Source organism: Notolabrus celidotus, chromosome 6 (assembly GCF_009762535.1).
Source record: "Notolabrus celidotus isolate fNotCel1 chromosome 6, fNotCel1.pri, whole genome shotgun sequence".
Taxonomy (NCBI): domain Eukaryota; kingdom Metazoa; phylum Chordata; class Actinopteri; order Labriformes; family Labridae; genus Notolabrus; species Notolabrus celidotus.
The window spans coordinates 31,673,352-31,693,626 of record NC_048277.1 but is presented as its reverse complement, the minus strand read 5'-3'; the positions used below and the strand labels follow the sequence as shown (position 1 = coordinate 31,693,626).

At 40.1% G+C, this 20,275-nt stretch overlaps 2 protein-coding genes across 5 annotated transcripts in view; one reads left to right on the top strand and one right to left on the bottom strand.

The window, feature by feature from the left end:
* The window catches only part of ptdss2 (phosphatidylserine synthase 2), a 35,217-nt gene extending 32,058 nt beyond the window's left edge, over positions 1 to 3,159 (bottom strand). Inside the window, exons 1-3 of one of the 3 annotated variants that reach the window (XM_034685493.1) lie at positions 2,767 to 3,056; positions 682 to 733; positions 128 to 494 (exon numbers count right to left, since the gene is read on the bottom strand). In XM_034685493.1, the coding sequence (XP_034541384.1) occupies positions 128 to 366 (239 nt within the window). In that variant the 5' untranslated portion in view covers positions 367 to 494; positions 682 to 733; positions 2,767 to 3,056. Of the gene's footprint in view, positions 1 to 127; positions 495 to 681; positions 734 to 2,766 lie in introns of all 3 variants that reach the window. The other 2 variants (XM_034685492.1, XM_034685491.1) reach the window with 2 other exon arrangements.
* Positions 3,160 to 5,553: 2,394 nt separating this feature from the next.
* LOC117814879 (cyclin-dependent kinase inhibitor 1C-like) lies at positions 5,554 to 14,073 on the top strand. 2 transcript variants are annotated; one of them, XM_034686430.1, is made up of 5 exons: positions 5,617 to 5,634; positions 5,765 to 5,864; positions 7,786 to 12,580; positions 12,743 to 12,860; positions 13,324 to 14,073. In XM_034686430.1, the coding sequence occupies exons 3-4, from the start codon at positions 12,043 to 12,045 to the stop codon at positions 12,856 to 12,858; spliced, it is 654 nt and encodes a 217-aa protein (XP_034542321.1). In that variant the 5' UTR covers positions 5,617 to 5,634; positions 5,765 to 5,864; positions 7,786 to 12,042; the 3' UTR covers positions 12,859 to 12,860; positions 13,324 to 14,073. The 2 variants fall into 2 exon arrangements, with proteins under 2 accessions (XP_034542320.1, XP_034542321.1); XM_034686429.1 differs by having other exon boundaries at positions 5,554 to 5,864.
* Positions 14,074 to 20,275: the final 6,202 nt, after the last annotated feature.

Sequence of the window (20,275 nt, the reverse complement as noted above, 5' to 3'; positions counted from 1 at the left end):
CCCTTAACACATGCATGTTAGTGCAGTTTTCTCCTGGTCCAGGTAGTCCCCTTCACAGTCCCCTCACAGCCCTGCAGCGCTTCTGTTTGACTTTGCATTATTGACATTGGCAGAAAAAAGCACTCACCAGAAAAAGGTGTTGGTCCCGTCGTCATAGACTTCGCACTCCGTGTTTTTCCAGTGCAGGCACTCTCTGGATGTCTGCTTCATCACACCGGCTCTGGTGGTGGTGTGCGCGCTCTGATCCGGACTGCCTGACTCGACGGATCCGTTCTTGACCTGCTCGACGGCGGACGCGACTGTGGCGCACTTGCCGGCGGCGCTGATCGCTGCCACGCTGCTTTTCTTGGATTCGGACTTGGTCATGGCTTCGCCGCCGACAATCCGCCCCCTCCTTCTTTTAAACCCTGATCCTGAGCGCGGTGGTTTATCCCTGGGCTCGGCTCCCGTGTACTGTCATCCGCGTCAGCCCCACCCAAGTGACTGTCGGCATCCTGGGGTGGTCGGAGGAAAGGAGCGTTTTTAGAGTTATACCAAGAACCTGAAAATCACGTCTGCCTGCAGAGGCTTCTGCTGCTGAGTCCTGAACACCGCCCAGCAGCAAGGCACAGCAAGGCAGAGCACATTTCAGACATGCATGCAAGATGTGGAAGCTAGGACTTCTTCTCTGCTACCACTTACTCATGGGCAGCAGGGGCGTGTCCACACGCTGTTACCCGGGGGGCCAACCTTACTGAGCAGGGGGGGGGGATTATCATACATGACATGATAACTGAGTGTAACATTTTTAACTTTTAAAGAAGTCCAATAGAACTTCAAATATGAATCCTATTAGTTTTTTTTCTGTAGGCTAGATATGGGACATGCTTTTTGAATTCTTGAATATTCGTTCACTTATTAAAAATTGAAGAGTTAACGTGATTAATATCTCATTTCAGAAGTGCTATTTTCATTATTTTCCCCGGTGCCTGGTTGTAAAACATTATTCCCGCCAGACGGTGGCTATAGGGTGTCTTAAAGCTGTTTGCTAACCACATTAAATAACAGAAGAACAAGAATGCTAATTGCAAAAGAAGCCAAAGACATTAGTGACAGTCGCTGGAAATACATATGTATAGGCGTGAGATTCAGAAACGGAGATAATCGCAGAGACTGAGCATGGCCGGGTGGCCCACCTTACTGAGGAGGGGGGGGGGACTATCATATATGATCTGACACCTGAGTGTAACATTTTTAACTTTTTTTTTTTAAAGAAATTATTATTTTCATGAGATGGAAAATTAAGTCTCTTTAAGTTGTACTGTAGCTTTATTTCAAGTTAGACATCTAGCTGAAAGTTATACTGCTTTTATTACTATTTTCAGGAGAAAAACACAAAATCGATTAAAATTGTAAATTCAGTTTTTTGTTTAAAAAAAATCAGGGATTTTATTCCTAGGCTATATCGCCCAGCCCTCGTTCAAGGCCTCTTTTTCTGAAACGTTTCTTTTTGGTGAAGCAGCGTTCAGTCATTATGCACCACATATCTGGAACACACTCCCTGAAAGCTGTAGGTCTGCTCAAACTCTTACCTCTTTTAAATCAAAGATTAAGACTTTTTTATTTGCCACTGCGTTCCTATCTTAGCTCATTTAACCCACTTTAAATTAAATTTTTAATATATTTCTAATTTTCTTTTTCTTTTGTTTTATTATATTTGTCATTTTAATTGTGTTCTTTTATGCTTGTCTGAATGTCTCCAATGCTTTTAATCTTTTAATGTAAAGCACATTGAGTTGCCCTCGTGTATGAAATGAGCTATACAAATAAAGCTGCCTTGCCTTAGTTATTAAAGGTTAAAAAACAGGGTTTTACATCCGGTTTCACTTTGATTGACAGCTGCTGCAGAAAATGTAAAAGATGGCAACGTTCTGGAACGGGATATTTTGGCTTCAAAACTGTAGAGTGGGAAAAGGCGGAGCGGCGCCGTCCATTATATATATAGTCTATGGTCCCGCCCGATTACTAATAATAGCCAAATAGATGCCAGTGATTATCCAATAGTGTTTTGGCTTGAAATGCCCATCCCTACTTTAGACTCACAAACAGAATAGTTGTCCAAAAGCACATTTAAAGTTCACAGATAACTACAAACAAACTCCTGCACCTGAAGTAACTTCACACCTGTCTTATGAAATAGATACCCTAACTGTTGTGCCAACAAAAGTCTCAGTGTAGCATTCAAGAAAGCTACCAGCATTCTATTCCAACACAGTCCAAATAGACCTGAGTGCTTTCCTTGCCCTTGTCCAGGCAGAGTGCCAATCATAATTGAGGATTCTGGGGCAGCACCTGGGTCAGCCAATCAGAGCGCAGAGGCATCACGCCCTGGATGCCCTCCCTGGCCACCCTTCAGGACGCACCTGCTTACAGTCAACACTAAACTAAGAGACAATACTGTGAGATGTCAGAAATGGCGACCTCTTTCTGACGTAACCACTGGAGGTGTTTTTAATTTGGTGGTAAACAAATCACAGTGGCTGCTGCTCTGCCAAACCTGGAGGTCAGACAGCTTGGCTTTTATAACTACATTAGCTATTTGGAGCTGGCTATTTTCTGCCTATTTGACCTCGCTAACAAGGAGAAGTTATCTCAAAAGCTTGCTAACAAGTGGGCGACGTCCAAACACTATTAGTCAGACATAGTTCTTCAATTTACGCATGGATATTGGCTTTACAATAGCTGGTAATGTATTGTTTACATTGTATTTAACACTGCAGTACTTACCAGGTGAATTAGAGGGATAAACCTGATGATACTGACTCAGGTCCGGATGTGTTCAGGGCATGCTAACGATAAGCAACAACAGAACAAACCCTCCGAACCGTTTACTAAGTTATCAACCTGAAGGAAAGATAATTCAGCTGTAAGAAGGAGTCACATTCCGCCTGGAGGCTGCATCTACAGGAGCAACAAAAAGACAAACCGCGCGTAACACCAGACTGTGGAGCTACACTCCAGACGCACATCACATGGGCATGGAGGATGTTTGATGTGAAGCCCACGGTGACAGATACACCACATCCGGTTTGGCTCTTTCAAAATAAAATATGATTTTACTTTGCAACTGTACCAAGACATCAGAGAGGGTCATTTACATTTGGTATAAAAAGGCTTCCTGGGTCAATTAAGCTGGTTGCAGATTTAATCTTGATCATTTGGGGTTTTAACTCCCTTCTGTAGCACAACTTCTAAATTCAGGGAAGAATACGTTCTGCTGCTCTATGTAGATTATCACGTGGTGTTAACTCTTTTCATTTTTTCTGTTTTTTTTAATTGTTATTTTTATTCTTTATTTTTATTATTATCATTAATGTTATTATTAATACTACTTCTTTTTTTCCACTATTGTTTTTTCCTTCTTTTTTTTAATTTCAAATTATTATAATTTATTATTCTAATTGTTATTTTTTTACCTTTTGTACTTATTCGTTTTTTAAATTTTAACTTATTTATTTTATTGTGTTTCCAATTTTATTTTTTCCCCTATTTTTTATTTCAAATTATTACCATTTTCTTATTGTTATTATTTTTATCCTATTTACTAATTATTTTAATATTAAGCTATTTATTTTATTGCATTTCCACTTATATTTCTTTTCTTCTCTAATTTGTTTTTACTTAAAAAAAAAAGTATTATTGTTATTATTGTTATTGGACATTATTGTCTTTTTCTTAATCTATTCTATTTTAGGCTGTTTTTATGTACAGCACTTTGTGTTACAATGTCATTGTATGAAAAGTGCTTTATAAATAAAGTCTGATTGATTGATGGTCTGATATATGTAGCAAAACAACATTTTCAGTTTGTATTTTTAAGATAAACACTACCTGTTTTTATGCCTCTGTCTAATCATGATGCTGCAATCCTCCACAGTTCTGTATAACTACTTGCATCCAATCCTCTTAATCTTCTAATCTAAACGTTATGCTTTTATTTTAACACGTTTCACATGCCAGTCCTATATTCCTTTCTAAATCAAACAGAATGGAGAATAAAAATATTTTGAAATTACAACTTTAGGAGCGGAAATGTCTCTTCTTTTGGTATGCGTCTTTTCTAGCTTGGACAGTCTGACCTCTCTGGCGGGTTTAGCTGAGGTCGTTTAATCGCTTTTACGCTTTAATTGCAACAGCTCATGAGTTAAAGTCAAGGGTCTTAAATTCAGCAGTGATAAGCGGTTACATATCAGTGCATCTGTCACTATGCGGTGCAGAGCTGAACTGTAGTAACATGTTTCATCAGAACCTCTCTTGTTACAGCATGTTTGGGGTAATTATGTGTCGTCACTTCCGCCCGGCCTCCACCTCAAACGTCATATGCCATAAATGAAGAAATTATCTCATATAATGACAGGATATTTGATGTGCAAAGCTAAATATAATCTCATTATTGATTGTAAGGCTGTTATAAAGTACTTCAAATATGTTGTTAATTGTACATTTAATGATACTATATGGTAAATTTCATATTCACAAATGTAAAAAGAAAAATGTACCCCCTATGTCCGTGTTTATTTACAATAAAAATAAAGTTATACTATAAAAACGCTTGAATTGATTTATAATTTAAAAAAATAAAAATAAAACAGTAGACCTTTTAAATGAGTTTCTTGGAGAGGATTTTCATCTTAGCATCTGAAATATTGCATATATTTTTATTTATATATCAACATGAGTTATATGTCCCATTCATGTTTTTGTTTATTTTCTCTCCTTGTCTCTTTTATTCATTAGAGTATTTTGATTTGTTTGAGCACATGTCTGTAGTGTTTGTCATTGTATTATTTAAAAATGTTAAATACATATTAAAAAAAAAAAAAAATTTAATCAATACATGAAGTAAGAATAGAAGCAATTTTTGTTGAATAAAAAAAATATTATTATTATGTAAATATATAAATGTTGAGGAGTCATCTAATGGTGTGTTCATGGGTTCATTTAAATAATCCCTCTTTTTTAAATTGACTTTACTTAAAAAAAGATGATTTCAAAGGATTTTGTTGTATGGAGTTGAATCCAATAAGTAAAAATTATTATGATGAAAATGCTATAGCTTTTGATTCTAACACAGAAGCGATATAGCTGTAGAATATGTAGGACTGCACATGAGGGACATCTATATTTAAGGATATTTTCAATTATTACAACAACTTTTAAAAAGGCAAACTGATGATCAAGATATTCCTTCTTTGCACTTCCTTTGTACTAATCTACAAAGCATGCATATTTAAAGATAGTTTATTAATAAAGCAATTTTTCACACATTACTGAACCACTTGAAAAACGTTTTTCTGTGTTGAATGTTCGTCTTCACATCCCCATATTTCAAGTTCTTGGATATTTTTTATTTTTATTAATTTCGTTTTTCTTTTACTTTATTATCTGTTCTATTCTTTTCATCACACTTCTGTCAAGAAATAGTGTGTCAAAGTTAGTGACATCTAGCGGTGAAGTTTAAAATTGCAGTAATTTGTTCACTCTCCTTTTGCACACCTGCTGCAACTGCACTGTTCGCACCGGGCACCTGTAGAAACATGGCGGTACAGCACGGCGGGATTTGTAGAGGAAAGCCATGCTGGAGTTAATGAACAGGTAGTGCACAAGTCCAAACCTACTTTGATATGATTATACCTTAAGTCAGCTTTCCACATCTGCCCATAGACTTCCAACTTCTACACATTGAACCTTAAAATTAAAAAAAAGGACGCTTTTCAAATGTAAGATGCTGAGGATCTGACTTCCATCAGTCAGCTGTTTCCACTCACCAGTTTTCTAATGGCTTGGCTCACTCAACCACAAATGATGCAGCTGAATCCCTCCAGGTATGCACTGTCTGTCTGTGTCTGTGTGAGAGGCGCTCTCATGCTTCTTTAAAAGTAGTCACTGTTGGGCAATTCCAACCTTTGCTTGGACTGCATCTCCATGTTTTGCTTGTCAAAGATTCTTTTTGAAAGTTCCCTTGGAGACTGAATTTCCCAGTTGGGAAAATCCCTCAGCTGACAACACATGGTTCTATTATATCTCTCTCACCCTATCTCACGCTCTCTCTTGTGTAAGCAGAATTTAGGTCTGTAGGCCAGAGGTAAAGAGTAGAAGGGGCATTTTGATAGACCTACTATGTTAACAGAATTACATCACAGAGAAAATGATGCACTCATCTTTTAATTGATTGTTTAAATTAGGTTTTGCTCTCAGTGACAATATTCCTCTAAATTTAGAACATTACCTTTAGTGTGATACTTGTTGCTAGATCTTTGTTCACGTGAGGATACTCCGAAGTCAGGAGTTGAATTTTGATATTGCGCGTTTGCAAGAATTTCAGTGTCCCTTTATTAGAATATTTACGCTTCTGTTACAGATCAAGATATGTGTGCAAAACACTAAATTGTGGATCTCCTTAGATGTTGTTTCATGATTACCTTACTCTTTCTGAGTTTGTGAGTGTGTGTGTTGGATTGTGGCTTGAGGCAACAATTTAGTTTGCAGGCTCTGAGGCCTGGGATCCTATGTAGGTCATAAAGTGCAGACAGGAAAGAGGTTTTGTTATTATAAGGGTGAATGAATGGCAGGACTCTTGGTCCTAACCGCATATATAATGTTTAACTGCATGGGATATAAAACATTTAGCATTCAAAACAAACCTCCAATAATGCTGCTCCTTTGAAGGCTTTTACTGTTTCCACACAAAGGTTATTCTTTGGCTTTTGAAATCCACAATTAGGAAGACTTTTTTTGAAGCTACTAAACCTCCAACAATACATATCTGCCCTTTACAAACAGAATGCAAGTCAAACTGAGACAGGTAGGGTGTCATTGTTTTCTGTGGCCAGCAAGACAAAAGCTCACCTTTCAAAGATTTATCTTCAAAGGAACAGTTCAGAACAGCAACCCGTAGCTGCCTGCTTTCATATTTTCTTTCCAGTTGGGTCTCTGCTTCTGCAAAAATATTACACATACAATCCCAGAGCTTTTACCTGAACAAGCAGCTCTGTCTGAATGTTTGAAGCACTGTCTGAACACAGGAGGTCATTGTAATTCAGAGCATGTTTCAGCTGAAACTGAGTGAACTGGCTGCTGGATGATTGATCAAATTAGGGTTAGAAATCTGACTATGTTGCTGCAGAATAAACCTGATTATGAAAAGTTTGTAACAGAAATAGTTTCTCACATTCTGAAGCACCTTCACGCACGAAAAGATCTCTCTTTGTTGTGGTTGTTTCATATTTTAATGTCATTGGAGGAGGCTTTTTCTGTTCTATTTTTATTGAGAAAAATAACCATCATGGATAAAAGCACTGGCGGTAACAGCTGTCATCTGCCATCAACACTTAACAAAATAAGAGCACAGATGTCCTCAAAGCCTAGATGTGTCATTATCAGTACATCCAGATGAAAGCATGATTTATTAAAAATCAAAGCGGAGACACAGAAATAGCTGCAGGGCTTTAGTCAAATACACACTCTGATTTTGGCTGAAGTCAATATCAGTCGAAGCTGTCAGAGCGCCTCTCTTTTTTTAAATGACATGCTCTGAAACTGCTGCTTTGGTTTGACATAAACACTCATTAATGCATAATTGCGAATGTCTCTGTTAGATGTTTGTGTTCTTTGACAGACAGAGCTAAATTTGTACATGTTTCTTTTACATTTCTGCACATTTGAAGTCAAATCTGAAAGAGAAAATAGTCCACTGCTTTGTTTTGCTCTCACTGCTGTTAAAAGAGTTGTTATTGTCCCCCCTAGATACACCTTCTTAATTTGGCGGAGGGGGATCATTAAGAAAGGAAACGGCAGCAAACTCATTCAGGAAATCCCTCCAGCCGGGTGTGTCGCACCATCACCAACTTCAAGAGTGAAGGCAGCACGCAGAGAAACAGTTTTATAGGTGTCACATATGGCTGTGGGATCAAATGACTGTTTATCCTCCCTGTGGTGATGCCTGCAGCACCTCAGGGACATCAAAAGGGATCAGACCGTTCAGGTAAGGAGGGAGGAGGGGGGGACTTGAAATGGCCACATACAAAAACACCAAACCTCAACTGAGACACAAAAAGAGCTCAGAGCACTTCTCAGCAGAAGCAGCAGATAATAAAGCATGGGTCATTTATAGTAGAGATTAAAACTAACAAGCTACTTAAAGCCTTGTTTGCTTTTAGTCCCCTTGTGAAGAAGGCTGAAATGAAAGGTGATGACTTTTTATAACCTTCAAGAGAAAACAAGACCACCAGAAACAAGACTGACTATACTTTATTATCATTTGTATGCCTGAAACTGCTGCAAAACCAGACGACTGAGAGCGTGATGAAGACACAGCAGCAGATATGACACATTTAAAGAGAGCAGGATGAGATTTTTTTCACAGGATACAGCCTTGGCATGTACAAAACTAGACCAACAGGGGGCGCCAAAGCCAAAACATAAGTAAAGTTCCTCCCAGCCACTTTGAGATTTAAAGGGACGTTTTTAGAAATGGCAAACTTTGTGTAAGAGGAAAGTTGGATTTTCCTTATTTGCAATTAAGATGATATTTTGTTTATGGACTCTGTTGCTGGATGTCTCTTGTGTCACACTGCAAATTAGTCTTTTGATAGCAATAGCAATGTTATTTATAAAGCACATTTCATTACAAATAGCAATTGCAATTTTTTTTGGGACTAAAACAGTGAAAAGCATTTAAATTTCTCCTTCTGGATGATTTTTTTTGTTGTGCACACAAAAAAAAGTGTAAATGTAATGTCAGATGAAATAAATCAAGGAGAATTTGTAAGAAATAGACTTTCTGTTAAGATAGACGTTGGACAGAAAAGTTGGTTTGAGTTTTCTTTTCCTCTTCATCGTCTTTGGTCAGGGACTTACCGTGATTGACTGGATCTTTGGCTGAATCTGCAGCATGTTCAACCATCATTTTAAACACCCAGTGTCCAGACCTGTTCCTGCTCTTTGTCTGCAGTGGACCCCAGAGCCTCCGTGTTTTTAAATGCATAAGCCCCGAGGGTATTTCCATTTCTGTCAAAGAGCAAGTTTAGCCAGCGGAGTGTGTGAGTGTGTGTGTTTGTTTAGAGATCAAAGAACCAAACCACTGCTGCATTAATCAGAGAGAAACAGGTCAGAGGACTTCACACTGCTGGACTGACCATACCTGCTGCTCTGATGAAAGCAGTGAGGTTTATCTCTCCCTCTGAATAAAGACTTTCTCTTTGACTTTTCACAGCCTTTAAACATTCGCTTCAGCTGATGATATCTATGTGAAAGTGCGCCTGAGGAGCTGAAGTCTGTGAGGTACATCTTGTAGCTGAAGAATGAGATGTGAGAGAGGATGATGTTCCATATCAGTGTTTTTATGAGGCATGAAAATCACACTTCTGAGGAGACTGATTTAATGAAGCTCTGTTACTAATGTCTGAATAGTTATATACTGCAATACATCTTACAAGAGTTCTTTGATTTGAGTACAAATGGCCTCCTGTGCATACATACAAACTCAGGAGGGCGATGAAAGCTTTCACCACTAGAGGGAGCTATAAACCAACATATGGATATTACTACCTGCAGTTTTCGAATACAAAACATCACATCCAATGCAGTTTCCTCATATAGCTGTGTCATCATTCATATGTAAGTTTAATAATTAACACTTATACGCCTTAAAATGACAACACAGTCACATCTTCTGAGCTGGATAGACGTCCTCTAGAAGTTATAGTCACCTTTCTAGCTTTATCATAACTTCTACTTTCTTGAGGCAGAAAGTGAGTTTGTATTTTTGTGAATTGTGGAAATCGTTGATAGAATAGTTGATTATATCATAGATAACTTATTTCCTTTTGTGTCTGGGAGCTGCCAACCACCTCATATGTGTTTGTGTATTCATTCAAAGCACCTGACACCCGGCAGGCTGGCCAAAACACACACAACCAGGTACAGAGACGGTTTCTTTCCAAGGGCCATCACTCGTCCATGCTGCTAGTCTCCTTATAACTCTGCCATACTTCTACCAATCTGTATGTTAGGAAATAGTCATGCGCAATATTTATATTTTATAGTTTTACAGTTTGTTCTGATTCTTATTGAGTGGAAGATGTGACTCTTGGTTGCTGCCAACAGTCCTGACACCACAAGTGGTCACACCTGTATTTATTAGGCATCTCAGGTGTAAAACCATGCCTTATCAGTCCTGCCTACACTCAAGTGATGTAAATTTGTTATGCATAGGTCAAAGTTTTCATAACGAACAACCTCAAACCTCACAGGAGCAGCAGCTACAATGTGTGATTGAGCTGCCTGTCTATCCTCATGGAAGAAGACTAGAACTGATTTATGTCCTTTAATCCAGAGGATATGCATCTAACATTAAATCAGCCCAATAAGGAGACATAATGGTGATAGATTTGGGAGGAACAGAACTATGACAATCATTGAGGAAAAGAGTACAGAGTTTTAACCTCTGATGGTTTGCATACATTAGACACATGCAGTTTCCTTACTCATTTATCAGGATCAGCATTCTGCTATGTGCACAACACACAACACCTTTCTGCTGTAAGCCCCTGCTGCAAACGCTCAACGGAATCTGATTTTTTTTTTTAGAGCACTTGGTTTTGCTGAGTTTGCACGTTTCCGTAACTGCAGTACCAGTTACCGCCGCTGCGTGTCGCTGTGTACCTTCTATCTGCTGTAAAGGCGTTGTGTGTCTCAGCTGTGTTTGAATGTAAGGACAGCAGACTGGATCCTCCGCTGTCTCGATGAACAGGAACACTTTCTGATAAAAATCATATTTTTAAATAGAAGAAAAGTCAAGTTTTTGTGAAGTATCGTGAGACCTTGATTCAAAGTCACAACCCTGCCTATACTTGTACTCTGTATTCTAACTCTAAAAGGACGGGCTGGTCTTGTGACTGCTGTAGTGATTTACCTCTGTGCATTGTTTCAGGCTGCAACTGAGCACCTATGTTAATCGACTGAACCCTTTAAACAGGGAATGATCATGACGTGCCTCTTTTACTGCAAGCAACATATTTGAAAGTGAAGTTATTTTCAGTATCACCATTGCATCTTCAAACTAAAGGGATGCTTTTAATAGGGATTAGTCTGCACGGGAAAAATGGCTTTTATTTAAGGGTGAGCCTGAGAAGTGTGCAAACGTTTGAAACCTTTTAAGCTGGCCTTTTAGAAAATATAAACCTCTCATCATGCGCGTAAAACCAAACAGCTCTGTCTGTGTGAAATCCACGCAGAGTGCTGAGTGTACACTGCAGGACCCGCTGAGGGAGGAAGAGGTGGTGGTGTTGTGGTGGTGAGACAGAAAAGGAGGAGGGTGCACAGTTAATGTGCAGAGTATCATAAAGAGGTCAGACATCGGACAGCGAGACTCCCTTTAACTTAATCTAAAGAACAAAGCTGCATGGCAGATTTTGACTCCTTAATTGTGCATCATGCAGATAGTGCTTTTCTGCACGCTGTATGGCCGTCGTTCCCCTAGTAGTCCATCATCGGACGCACAACACCGTATACTGAGAAAATAGATCTGCGTCCGATAATGGATGCATCCCCAGCAGCTGCTTGTGTAAGCGTAAAGACGACCTGAAAGTGCAGCACTATAACACTCAGACGCTGACATCTGGGAAACTCCACTCGGTGTTCTCTGAGAGACAACTCAAATCGCTGCGCTTTGCTCGGCGCACAGCCAAATGGGCATCAGGGGCCGATGGGAAATCAGGGTGGGGGTTGTGCGTACTTTTTTGAAAGGGGGATGGACGAGCCACCGTGGCAGCCAATGAGAGAGCCGCCCGAGAGGTTGCTGCTCTGAGTGACGAGATGTAGGGAGGTTATATACTTCAGATCTCACTACGAAGGTACATTTAAACAAATCAGTGAAGAGGGGAGATACGTGCGAGAAAGAAGGAGACACACGTCTTTTCAGGCAAAACAACAACAACAACACCTGACTCTCTTATCTTGGATCAAAGTCTATTTTGTGTGTTTTTTTGGAAAAACTTGGAGATGTCCAACGTCCAGTTAACAAGCAGTGCGCTGGAGAGGCTGGTGGCCCGGAGGACCTTCCCTCTCCACCGGCGCACCAGCGTCTGCCGCAACCTCTTCGGATCGGTGGATCACGAAGAGCTGAACCGGGAGATGAAAGACAAACTCCGGGAGATTTCCGATCGGGACCAGCAGAGGTGGAACTTTAATTTCGAGACCAACACACCGCTGGTTGGGGACTACGCATGGGAAGAAGTGGTCGTGGATAAGACCCCCGTGTTTTATCAGGACTCTGTACAGGACGAGAGGACCAGGGTGCCGGCGACGCCCGTGAAGCAGACACCCATCATCACATCGGACTCTGTTCTCCCGGAGACCTCTCATATGGATGTACTGGAGCGCTTGGCCCTGCCCGACTCTAGCAGCACCCCTTGCACGACTGAGGTCAACCAGGAGAACCGCACAGACAAGCTGAACTCAGGGAAAACGAGTCAGAGACAAGTCCCGTGTTTGAGACGCAAGAGGCCGACCACCCCTGACAACAACACACACATCACAGGTAAATACACATTTAAAGAACACTAACCTTTAGCCGTGTGTCCTCTTTACTTTAATTTGCCTTGTGTGTGTTGATCAGTCTCAAGTTTGTCATTTTTTCTGTGCGTAATTTCACCAAAATGCGAATTAATGTGTAATTAACTGGATTTATTCCTTCCATCAGACTTTTTCGTGAAACGAAGGAGGGCTGCTGACAGAAAATCAAGTGATATGAGCGCGTGCCACCTCTCCAAATCTCCAATCCCGGTGGAACAAACTCCAAGAAAGAGAATTCGCTGAAGGTATGAGGATTTTTCGTGTTTTTCAAATGTTGAATTTAAAAAAAAAAAAATGTAATTTAATGTTACCCTTTTATTTTATAACGTTGTTATATATATATATATATATATGTATGATGAATAAGAATAAGAATAAGTAATGTGGAGTCATGTAGTTGTTTTGGGTTTGGAAATAAGGGTCTTGTTTATATGTTTTCTTCTGCGTAAAACCCTGATAGATTACGTGAGCCAGTCCGTCTTATCGGGGAGGGGGGGTTGGGGAGAGTTTGTGATGGTGAAATCGCAGTAGTAGTGATAGTAGTCGCTGTAGTAACACTGCTGGTTGGGGGAGGGGGGATGTGCGTCACGCTGTGGCGGGAAAATGCTCGGGTAAAGGGTGACGCCTTCTGCTGAGTTGCGTCTTTTCTTCAGAATGACTGTTCCTCGGAAAAACTCACCGTGTTTTATTTCTTCTTCCCTTTCTCAGATGTGTGGTTTTTTTTTTGTTTGCACTATTTTGCCTGCGCATTTTTTGGGAACAAGAGGAGGTCGATGTTTCTTCCAGCAACTTAAAGAACACCGGAGAGGAAAGCAGTGAATGAGGGGACGGTGTGTGTTGGAGACAAAGCCCCCGACCGGACGGCTGCTCCGGCTCGGTTCGCCCCGGCGGAGCGCAGCCGGAATCCGGAGCAGACTCTCAGGACTGAACGGTTTGGGGGAGGAAAGGAAGGGAGAGGAAAAAACTTCCCTGAATGACTTCTATCCAGTACAAATGTAGCATTGTTGCTTTTGCATACAGCCACTCGACAGTGTTAAATGTTTTAACATCTGTGCAATCCTAAATAACTTAAAAAGAATTGTCTACACTGGCCAAAAGTGTACAGCTTTATAGAGACAGTAGCTTAAATTTGTTTTATTCTGTTCTGGTTTCTCAGTAAATGTATATTTTTAAGACTATTTTAACTTATAATTTATTTATGTTTCCTTATATTTGTGAAATGCCTTGTTGATTTAGCCACAAGGGCATGACTTTATTTTATTTCACGTTATTTTATTGTTTCCATTTTTGTATTTTTTGATGTTTCTGCAATCATGTAGCTTCTCTATAGTAGTCTACACTTGAAAAGATTAGGTTTCTTTGTGTCTCTGAGCCGTTTTTTTGTGCGTGTGTTTTTCTACAAGTGCCCTAAATATGTCTCGCAAAAGATGAGAATAAAATATTTTCACTTCAAATGGATCATATTTGTTTGTGACTTGTTTGTGGCCTATATATACGCTGAGTGTGGTGTGTTTCGAAACTATAGCTGTGAGTCAAATAGGTCTTGAAATTGATACCGAGATTACAGACATAGACGTCCTTGTGTGTTTCTGGTGTCAGTCTCGTGTTTTGTTATATTTAGAAGTGGAACAGAAACAACAGCTTCACTGTGCTTTCATAAACGCTGCGTCCTCATTCAGTACTCGATGTGGATTTCTAAGAAATATGAGCTTCACAATCATATTTCAACAAATCAAAGTAAATCAAAAACCAGAATTCAAGCAGTGCTGTCGCAGACTGTACCTCCGGCACGTAGGTACTCCACCTTTCACTGCGCTCCACCTGTATCTGTCTGCCTCTCTGTGCGCTCATATAGGATATACCTTGCAGGGGGACTGACGCATTGAGACGTTCAGCCTTGGGCAGCATGGCAGCTGCGGGATATAGGCTGGGATTTAAAGGCCCTTTCGCCCCTCTAAAAGAAGCAGCAGCTGCCTTTGGATCCCCGCTTTGTCCGCCACGTAGACACCCCCACACGCAACCCGCACTCAACAAGCCCTCTAAAGACCCACTCACACACCCTGTTTACCCCGGCGTGGATACACCGGGCGTGGAGGCCACCTGCCAGAGCTGCAAAAAGAAAACTACTAGTCTTTGTAATTGTACTCGTCCATTGAAACAAACCATTCAACAGGTCATACTTGCAAGTTTAGCCTTAATTGAAAGAAGCCAAATGCAGCAGCAGCAGCAGAGAGTGAATGCACATGGGGCCTTCCAGCCTGGCATTGCGCAGGAAAAAATAGACCCACGTTTAATACTCGCCCCTTAAGTTTCTCCATCAGTTTGAATCACTTCGACTGTATGACATTGGTGTTTTGATGAAAATGGAGACTTTTGATGGCAGCAGTGACTTTGTCAGCACCATGCAGCCATAAGCTCTGACGGCCTTGTTCTGATTTCCAACACAAAGCGCTCTCTGGCTCCATTCTTTCCTTTTTGTTGCCATATGGCAAATCCATGTAGACATAGCCAAGACCCATTCAGTCAGCCACAGAATGTCCTGCATCAGAGAACAAAAGACACTTTGTCTGGCTGCTCCATTGATACGGATTGGCTAAAAAAAATATTATAATTAATCTATGGCTATATCCAGCTAATTAACGCCCATATGCCCACGGGGAGCTGCAGGGCCATTCAGTGGAGTTTTAAAATCTCAATAGTTTACATGTTAAAGACAACAGCTGTTCATGTGTTACTTTAATGAAGTCCCCTCTGTGCTGGAGACTGGACACATTCAGGGGGCTCAAGTCCCCCCTTCGAGTTAAAGGGGTCATCTTCTTTTATTTGTCTCTACAGCTGTGTAACTATATAAAATTTGTCCCAATAAATAGAACCTAAAATCACATTCATTCTCTTAAAGAGGCTTTGAATTTGAGCCTTTGCAGGAAAGGTCAGAGGTTAAGGCCTGATATTCAACTGAATTAGCTTCTCATTACACAGGAACATATCTGCATGTACTTTAGACCATAAATCATGTCATTCAGACTGTCCATATACAGAGCCTTAAAATGACATTAAGACATGAATAATTAAAGTTTCCATGTGCAGGCTTCAATATCAACTGCATGGATGTTTCCTCTGCTGTTTAAATGGGCACCACTGATCTTTCTGTACGACAGTTATGACTTAATTCAGCCCTGTTGTGTGTATGATGGACATAAAGGAAGGAGATGACAGCTAACATACAGAGCTCATTAACAGCCCCACTGCAGGAGAATATAATTACAGCAGCAGCGGCTGCTGATGGACAGTCAGCTTCTCTGACCTTTAACACAGGGACACACACAGATATCAGTGAAATCATAATCAAGTACATCAACTTCTATCAGTTTATCAAAATTAAATTAGGCACCTTCATGTATTATATTATCCTGAGGTGTGCTGTTATGGGCAAGATGGATAAAATTGTAATCCACGCGTAAGCAGGATCCACGTTTACGCAAATAACGAAATAGAAATATGTATCTTCTTATCTAAGTATAAGACTTGACGTTCATCTTTGTATGTACCCAAAAATAGGGTTCAAACACTTGTGTGAATTTGAAACTTAGAGATAAAGAATGTTTGGATCGTCGTAAAATAAACGAGAAAAAAAGAGACTTTGAAGTCTTAAATTGGATCAAATTTAATGTTTCTATCCGAGTAATAAAAAGAAGATAAAAGAAATTCCCTTCAAATTACAACTCTATCTCAGAATTGAATCTTACGCAGGCACAAAGAGGCCTCTGTGTGCGTCCCTGCAGACTCGCACATGATTGAATCTGTAGTTTTAATCACATTAATAGCTTTTACAATCTCTCCAGTCCTAGTAAAATGCGTCAGAAAAACCCTCTCCAAAATGTTGCCCCCTGAAAGCGCCGAAAACTGCAAACCATTTCAACCACTTAGACTTCACCAGAAGCTTTGAGGCCTCCTGCAAATGTTGCAACTCAAAATATAATTTCAGACAGTAAAAAAAAAAAAGAAACCTAAATCGTATTTTCCTCTCAAAACACACAATTAACGGGGCAGTCTGCAAAGGCTGCAATTAAACACAGAAAGGAGGGAAATCAGCCAAGAAGAATTAGCATTTTCCATGACCATCTGGCATCGGCGCAGGCGACAGGGAACAAAGGCGAGCTGGATGGAGAGGAGAGGCGAGTGTGCCATCGCATTGACCTGCAAATGAGGCTTTGTCACCGAGTTAAAGCTCCCTGACCCCCTTTACCCCCCTCACCCAAAAAACTTCTTTTTTTTTTTTTACATATAGCGAGACCAGTCGAGGCCTTGGATTCAGGATTCTGATTATTTTAAGATGATTCAGACCAAAATAAGCACGCAATCATTGAAAAAAAAAAACAGTCCAATGTCTGCTTTATTAATCTGAACATAAGCTGACTTTCTTTACATCAAAATATCGATTAAGGATTCTGCTATTCTAAGCTTTTTAAGGGTTATTCAGATAAAACGAGTAAGAATTGGGAAATTATTTCCATAGTAACAAAAGATAAAAGACTTGAACGCTGCATGAATTGTGTTTATGCTGATATATTTTACTGCAGGCCTAAATTTAACCTCCTGACGCAGCACGGGCCTGTTGAGCTTTACGCACAGAGATCTCCAAATACTGCCTCTTTAAACTTCCCTTCGCGCTCTCAACTCACAAAACATGCATTAATATGACGATTAATAAGAGTAATTAAACAATTATGAAGGGTTTGATGGAAGTAGATTACAGAAATATAAAGATGTCCATGTTGTCTCCCTTTTGTGTCGTATTGTGTGCGCACTGCGGATTTGACACGAGAGTTCGTTCTGTGTATGTGTGTGTTAGCGTTTGTGTGTTGGCGTGCAAAGGGTGTTTTGGGGGTGGGGTGGGTGGACTGTTGGACACCTGTGCACCCCTCCTCTTCCCCACACCCAACCCCCTTCCACTCTACGACTGAAGTGGGCAGACACAGGCCCACGTGTTTGCATAAAGGTGATTGTATCCGGAGGAGGGATCTGTTGTTTGTGTGTGTGAGTGCGTGTGTCCCTCTCTACTTTCTCTCTCTCTTTCTCCCTCTACTTTCTTTTCCTCTACTTTCTCTCTGTATGTCTCTGTCAGTGTGCGTCAAACAAAGATGGTGAAGCCTTGCGCAAAAAGGCCTGCAGAATCACAGGCTGATTTTTCCAATATTGCAATAATGCCACGATTAAAAGAAAGTAAGTAGTCTATAATGAGGCCAGAGAACAGCTGTATTTAAAGTCTCTGGGGGTTTCTCCTTTAAATAAACGCATATGCCCGATATATAGTAGGCTACGTCTTGCTGACAACAGAAAGCCAACCACAAAACACAAAAAGAAGTCACAAAATCTGACTGCAGAGCGTTTTTATCGAATGTCGAAGTGGTTTTGTCAGTCAAATTATCTGCGTCTGAGTTTTCTCCATGCAAATATGACCCAGTGTTTTCTTTTTTCCTCTCCTGGCTTTTTTTTTTTCTCTCTCTTTACATCCACTCAGTATTCATGCCTGTGGACAACAAAGAGCTCGGCTCAATCCACGCAGGAGGCGGTGTGACAGGGAACTCGTGGCAGCTTTTCAAATATCTTCTTTCTGTCTCCTCCTTTTCTTTGCATCTCGACTTTGGTCTCGGCTGGAAGAGGGGAGAAGGAGGAGGAGAGGGAAGATGAGGAGGAGGAGGAGGAGGAGGTGGGGGGTTAATCAGCCTCCCATCTCAATCAATTCACTTTACTCTCCCCACGCATCAAGGGGATCGGATTTTTAATGCTGCGCGTAAGAAAGCAGATCTTTAACAAAGTTTCACGACGTGATGAAGCGAGCGGTGAATGTCTAGTCCGGCCTCCTGCAAATTTACAGAACACTTAGGAAAACTGGAGGCCTCGGGGGGTTTAAACACTTTGATTTTCTTCAGGAGAACTCAAAGTTTAAAACAAATTCACGTTTCAAAAAACTTTCAAGATCTGTTTTCTGTTAGAATAAATGCAGTTGTGCAAAAAGCATTTCATTTACAGCATTTTCTGCAAAGATATTTAAAGTAAATTGAAATCCATGTGTTATAAATTATTAAAATTAGTATATGTGTGTTTTTGATCAAACTGTGAACTGCATTTGATTTTATTATGAATACAAAACACTCTAGGACAGAACGTCTGCAGGCTTTTAACTCAAAGATAGTCCAGCATGTGAAAGGATGTAAGAGTTGCACAGTCCATGGATGCACACTGCAAAATAATATCACGGACATTAACCAATTTGAGCCTAAAGGACCCTGAAAAAGTCCTGACACTGATACCTCTCCCTTCATTGAATCATGGCTGAGGAAAGGGATCAAACCGTCACTTGATTTCAGTTCAAAGAGATCAATAGAAAACAATGTGATCATTCAGCTTCTGCTACTGAGGCCTGCAATTAGTTCACATTAAGAAACATGAGACAAAATGAAAGACGCAACACTTGACCACATGACCTTAAGATGACATTTTATGAGTGGGAAGAAGAACATCAATTATAGGAAGTCATCCTCTAAAGGGCCCGGGAGTTTTCCCGCCTTCAGAGGTGAAAAGGTCACTATTGATTTGGCGCCAAAAGTGCTGGATTCCTCCATCCTCATTCCACCACAGAAATGACAAAAAGGGTCCAAAAATGTAATATATAACAAATCTATTCAAAGTCTTTGAACATTAATTATTTTACACATCATTATGGATTCATTATTTACCCCCGAAAACAGTTTTTGCCACTTTGTGATTTGTAATGATATAGCCAATGATCATTTAATTCAACACATCTTTTAGTCATATTTCTAGCCACAAATTATGTGCATATTTGGATTTGGTTGAATTATTTTATAAAGCATCAAGTCACACACTTTCTCAAATGATATTGTCTCTAAAAATTAATTTATAACTACATGTCCAAATGTGTTTTGCAGCATCAGATGAGTGATAAAAGAAACAAGGTTTGTTACTGATTTAAATTGTAAAGTGCTGATATCTTTGAATATTCCTCCTCCTCTACATCCAATCTAGATTACTCATTCGTCTTAATGTGCTTCACCGCACATTGCTCTTGTAGTTTGATGCTAAAAAAACCTTTTTTCTCAGTATATACTTGCATAAATGTAATTATCCACTCTAAATGAATCTGTTGACATGACATGTCAACATGTTGAGCTGTACACTTTGCGCAAAAGTCAACAATTATTTTTTCTAAATCACTAAACCACACAGGACAAACAGCAGCTGAAGGACCTGATCATCCATCATGTCAGGAAGCTACTGAAGCATCCTTGAAAAGACACTGATTCCTCTTTGATTGATCCAGCAGCAAACACTGCTCTCTGAGGCTCACTCACTCGATCACCATCAACATATGGTGTGTGTGTGTGTGTGTGTGATTTACGAGAGCAGCATTCCCACAGAAGACACACACCAGTGCACCCAGTGGTGCTATGTGATCACTGAATGCCTCCACGGCACATATGTCACATGTTGAAATCTAGCTGATGTGTAAAGATGCTGTGCTGCAAATTCAACTTGTTGTTCATTTTAATATTACAGATATTATTTGTGAAGCACTTTTTTAAAATTAAAGAGACAGAGTGCTCCGCTAAATAAGACTGATGTGACACTGATGCAT